This window comes from Lycium ferocissimum, chromosome 7 (assembly GCF_029784015.1).
Source record: "Lycium ferocissimum isolate CSIRO_LF1 chromosome 7, AGI_CSIRO_Lferr_CH_V1, whole genome shotgun sequence".
Taxonomy (NCBI): domain Eukaryota; kingdom Viridiplantae; phylum Streptophyta; class Magnoliopsida; order Solanales; family Solanaceae; genus Lycium; species Lycium ferocissimum.
Genome location: NC_081348.1, coordinates 24,323,611 through 24,329,610, shown reverse-complemented (window position 1 = coordinate 24,329,610; position 6,000 = coordinate 24,323,611). Strand labels below are relative to the sequence as shown.

The window sequence follows — 6,000 nt, the reverse complement described above, 5'->3', positions numbered from 1 at the left end:
CCTAAATTTTAAAAGATCGGAAACAAAAGAGATGAGACGAAGAAGCAAAAAAAGAAAGAAAAGGGCAAGCTGCTTAGAAATAGAAAGGGTTTTAATGGGATAAAGGGTAATTTAGTAAAAATATTCGTTAAACGAGCGAGGGAAGCCAAAATTAAGAAAGGCATAAATGGAAGGGGCGAAATATAAAAATGGTAGAAAGAAGAGTAGAAAAAAAAAAAGGGCAAAACAAACAAACCCTTGAAAGCGAATGGGCTCATCCTTTATGTGACTAATCGAATACTATTGTCACCCAACAGGCTAAGTTTAGTTGTTCTGGCTCGGCCTTTTCTCAACTTTCCTCCTATTACGCAAGATTCTTCATTCTTTTTTCTTGATCTTCAATCCCAGATATTGGATCAAGATTCACAAAAAGGTAAAATCTTGATTACCCCATTTTTGTTTTCTTTCTTGAGAAATAATGTGCATGTTTCAAGATTTCCCATTGTTAAACTTATGATATCATTTCCAAGATTGTATTTTTAAGCATTTGGGTTTGCAGAAATGGAAGAGGACAAACCCAAAAATACCCAGGATGAACTGGGGGATGATAATGTAGATAATGTACATAGTAATGTAGTCTCAAAAGGGGTTGATTCTGATGAGTTATTTGACAATGTTTCATTGAAAGATCAAGATAAAATTGTTGGAGGGTTGAGTCAAGATAAAGGATCTGATGATTTAAGAGGGTCCTCGGGTGGGACTGAGGATAAGTTTGAATTGTCTGTAGGGAAAATCCCATCTGAGGTTGATTTTGTTGACATTGAGGTGCATCATGAAACCCATTTTTCGAGCCCCGGTCCTGATAGGCAATTTATGGATAGTGCTGAAGGTAGACAGTCGTCTTCTTCAGTGGATTCTGCGATGTATTCGTATGGGGATAGTGCACCATATTCTCCATTTGGATCACCACCTAAACCTAAGCAGAAACAGGTTGTGCCAAATGTGGAACCAGAACTCTTGCATTTAGTTGACTCTGCTATTATGGGAAAGCCTGAGGGCTTGGACAAGCTGAAAAATGTTGTAAGTGGTGTCGAGAGTTTTGGAACTGGTGATGATGCTAACTCTATTGCATTTTTGGTAGTTGATTCACTTCTTGCCACTATGGGAGGGGTTGAGTGTTTAGACGATGACGAGGATAATAATCCGCCAAGTGTGATGTTGAACTCTAGAGCAGCCATTGTGGCGGGCGAGCTCATTCCTTGGCTTCCCTCCATTGGGGACATTGCAGGTCTCATGTCGCCTAGGACTCGCATGGTTAAAGGTTTGCTTGCTATTTTGCGTGCTTGCACTAGAAACCGAGCAATGTGCTCTACAGCGGGTTTGTTGCGTGTCCTGCTGCATTCGGCTGAAAAGATATTTTGTCAGGATCTTGCTACTTCAGAGCCATCAAGATGGGATGGGACTCCGTTATGCCTTTGCATTCAACACTTAGCTGCACATTCTCTTAGCGTAAGGGATCTGCATGGTTGGTTTCAAGTAGTCACAAAAACACTTGCCACTAAGTGGTCAGCTCGTTTATTGCTTTCCTTGGAGAAAGCGATGAGTGGGAAAGAGTCGAGGGGTCCAGCATGCACCTTTGAATTTGATGGTGAAAGCTCTGGCTTGCTGGGTCCCGGGGAGAGTCGCTGGCCTTTTACTAATGGATATGCATTTGCTACGTGGATCTACATTGAGTCCTTTGCTGATACTTTAAATACAGCAACGGCAGCAGCTGCAATTGCTGCTGCCGCAGCTGCCACGTCAGGAAAATCTTCTGCGATGTCAGCTGCTGCTGCAGCCACTGCACTGGCTGGGGAAGGCACAGCTCATATGCCACGGCTCTTCAGCTTCTTGTCAGCTGATAATCAAGGCATTGAAGCATACTTTCACGCCCAATTTTTAGTGGTTGAAAGCGGTGGTGGGAAAGGAAGGAAGTCTTCTCTGCATTTCACTCACGCGTTCAAGCCACAGTGTTGGTACTTTATTGGTCTTGAACACTCTTGTAAGCAAGGCCTCATTGGAAAAGCAGAGAGTGAACTGAGGCTATACATCGATGGATCACTATATGAGAGTCGACCATTTGACTTTCCCCGGATATCCAAGCCGCTTGCATTCTGCTGTATTGGGACTAATCCACCCCCAACTATGGCTGGTTTACAACGTCGTCGTCGTCAGTGCCCTTTGTTTGCTGAGATGGGCCCTGTATACATTTTTAAGGAACTAATTGGGCCAGAAAAAATGGCACGCTTAGCTTCTAGGGGAGGAGACGTGCTTCCTTCTTTTGGTCATGGAGCTGGCTCGCCGTGGTTAGCAACAAATGACTATGTGCAAAAGTTGGCTGAAGAAAGTTCTGTTCTGGATGCTGAAATCTCAGGATGTCTTCATCTCTTCTATCATCCTGGCTTGCTCAGTGGCCGTTTTTGTCCAGATGCTTCTCCTTCTGGTTCATCAGGTTTGACAATTCTGTTACATTTACATATCAATATCAATTATGATGTCCATTATCTAATTAGTATAACAAGTCTATAAAGCTTGATGCTTTAGAGTTGCTAGCACTGATCCTATAAACTTTATACTTAGACTACCCTATGTATTTCCCCGTCTATCTACATTTAACTATGTATATATTTTAGATGAGGTCAATGGGTTTAGGCAAAGGTGGCAGTGTTGTATTGAGAAGATTTCTGGTTAACAATTCTTTTCTGGATTGTGCTGTTAGCATTCATATATTCCTCCTCTCATTCAATAATTGAAAGTTTTAAGTTTCATATTCTAGAGCCTCCTATTCATTAATAGAACTTTTAAGTTTCATATTCTAAAGTATAAAATCATTTTGGACGAATAAGTGATTGACAAATGTTTTCTGTCCACTAATTGAATATGATACCCCCTCTCTCTCTGGCCCTCTCTTTATGTCTTTCTTTCATTTGGTACAGAGACATGTAAGGAACCAAAGTTTATCTTTTCTTACCGTCGCATGTTTATTTTGTCTCTTTTTAAATGTAGGTTGAAGAATGTAATTGTTGTCTATCTATTATTGCTTAATGATTCTGAATCGTTCAGGTGTGCTTCGAAGACCTGCAGAGATTCTTGGGCAAGTCCATGTTGCAACAAGAATGCGTCCAACGGAAGCTCTTTGGGCATTGGCATATGGAGGCCCCATGTCCTTACTTCCTTTGGCAGTGAGTAATGTGGAAGAGAATAGCTTGGAACCCAAGCAAGGTGACCTTTCTTTATCTTTAGCTACAACTGCTCTTGCCGCTCCCATATTCAGAATCATCTCTAGGGCCATTGAACATCCTGGAAACAATGAAGAGTTGAGCCGTAGAAAAGGTCCAGAAGTCCTGTCAAGAATCTTAAACTACCTTCTACAAACTCTGTCTTCCCTTGATGTTGCGAAGCGTGATGGAGTTGGGGATGAGGCGCTTGTAGCAGCAGTTGTGTCGTTGTGCCAATCACAGAAGCACAACCACACACTCAAGGTGCAGCTTTTCAGTATGCTTCTACTGGATCTGAGGATTTGGAGCCTATGCAGTTATGGTCTTCAGAAGAAGCTTCTCTCTTCCCTTGCAGATATGGTTTTCACAGAGTCATCTGTGATGCGTGATGCTAATGCCATTCAAATGCTTCTAGATGGCTGCAGGAGATGTTATTGGACTATTCGTGAAACTGACTCTGTCGATACTTTTATGAATGATGAAACGCGTCCTTTGGGTGAAGTAAATGCTTTGGTTGATGAACTTTTAGTTGTTATTGAGCTCCTAGTTGTGGCTGCCCCTCCTTCGCTAGCTGCAGATGACGTCCGTTGTTTGCTTGGTTTCATGGTGGATTGTCCACAGACAAATCAGGTAATGTGCAATTTCTTGCATATAAGTATTCTGAGTGGTGGGTAAGTTTCTAGGTTAATTAAGTCTCTTCTTTCTCTTTATAAGAAAGCTTAGATTACCTTGTTGGTGTCTAAATTTGACGGCTTATCACACCATTGTGTTGTACTTTGATTGACAGACACGTACATCTATTATATTAAGTATTTATATTTTCTTAGTCACTCAAGAATACACTCTTTGTAGTTTTCTCAAACTTGTTACTCTGCTGTATTTTCATTCTTCAAAGCTTTTCAACTTTTCACACCATATTTTTTTCCGTGTGTGATCTTCTTGTTTTGTAATCGTTAACTTATTTTCTAGTTATCAGTGTCTCATCTCAGTAACTTCACTTTTAGACGCTCTCACTGTTCTATGATATTATATTTGAATTTACTCATAATTCTTCTATCTGAGCAAGTGCAAAAGGACTCATTCTTATGGTATTCTTACTGTTGTAGTATCCACAAAAGAAAAACAGCATCTTATTCATAATGGTATACATTATAGGCAATTTTCCAGTTGAAGTAATTTTCTATTACTACATGTATCATGTCCTCCTAAATATTCTTTCCATTATCGAGTTAAAAATGTTGTAATTTGGTTTTCAGATTTGGAAAAAAAAGAGAAATAACTCTAATAGCATAAATTAGTTTCCAAGAAACACTTTTCAAGTTGAATTTGCAAATTTTGCTCTTTTTTAATGCTCTGCTATAAAGCTTGTGCCAGTTATGTGATACTTACCATCTGCAGAAAACTTGACCGAGAAAGTAAAAATGAGCTAATGAAATCCGTCATATTCTTTTCAATCATGCACGTGCGGTAAATTCACCAGATAGCTAAAAAACCTAAGGCACTTTGTGTTTTTTCGATGAAGTCTACATTTTGCATTTAGTCTCATTTGGTGTACTCATGAGCTGCCTTTTCTTTTTTTTTTTCCTTGTTTAATATACAAGGGATTTGTTCTAGGTTGTTGAGAACCATGTTTTTGATGTAGGTTCTCTTATTTTAGTATTGTATACAGGGTTTTCCTCTTTCTAGTCTTAGTCTTTTCTAATCTGCATCCGCTCCAGCAGCAAAATAACTCTTTAACTGTAAATGCATGACTCATTTTCTGCAAACAAGTTCAGGAACACTTCCCACATATGGCTGTACAGTGCACAAGAGGTGTTTTGTTGTCTTCAATCCCTTCTCCGCACAAGTAGCATCTACTACCCCTCTTTTCTCTTCTGCAATTTTTGCTGAATCAAGAAGTCTTCATGTACCATCACCACTCGCCAGACAGAAGCAATCCACCTTATAAGGTGCTTTAGTTCTCCAAATTATTTCCATGGCCAATTGGCCATTGTGGAAAGTAGGAGTGTGCAAAGTGGGTGCGAGAACAACTTCAGTAACATGGTTTCACAGTGAACTTTTACCACAGCTCAATGCAATCCATAATAAAGAGTCAGCTTCTTCAGAGAAAGGACAAATATACTCCAAATCTCATATAAGCTGGGCGATACTTCTACTTCCCAATCAAAATAATTTATTTTGAAGCTGACTGTCCACTTCCCTGATTGGGAATGAGCTAATGTTGCCCGGACAAAGTCAGGATATGTAGTTCATAGGGTTGTGTCCTAAGCGTGATTCCAAAATTTAATCTTTTTTCCATTTCCAGCTTAAACTGTACTTTTGTGGGAATATCTGACCATAACTTCCTGATATGTTTCCGTACACCTCCACAATTAGAGCATGCACTTTTTGTATGGCTTTCTTTCTCCAATGCGCTGCATCTCCATTATTATATTTCCACAACCATTTATACAACAAGCTTTGATTGTGTATTTAAATTCTTCACCCCAAGTCCACTCCTTATCCATCGATGGTATATTCCTTTCCCCCTATAACTAATATAAGAACCAAAGGAGAACATCCCATGTCCTGTGACTTGTTCTTCCTCTACTGAATACCCAACTATGCATTGGAAACTTCGCAATTCATGAGTTTGATCACTGTATTCTGGAGAAGTCCAAAACTGTCCACACAGATGACTTACAACCTAACATGCACTAGTAATTGCTTCTGATCTTCTCCTGACTGTTTGCGCATGAAGTGACCCGTCATCTATGTCATTATC

At 39.9% G+C, this 6,000-nt stretch overlaps 1 protein-coding gene across 1 annotated transcript in view; it reads left to right on the top strand.

Moving 5' to 3' along the window:
- Positions 1–225: 225 nt before the first annotated feature.
- The window catches only part of LOC132063952 (BEACH domain-containing protein C2), a 30,607-nt gene continuing 24,832 nt past the window's right edge, over positions 226–6,000 (top strand). The window contains exons 1-3 of the mRNA XM_059456740.1: positions 226–412; positions 539–2,470; positions 3,082–3,866. Of these exons, the coding sequence (XP_059312723.1) occupies positions 541–2,470; positions 3,082–3,866 (2,715 nt within the window). The 5' untranslated portion in view covers positions 226–412; positions 539–540. The remainder of the gene's footprint in view (positions 413–538; positions 2,471–3,081; positions 3,867–6,000) is intronic.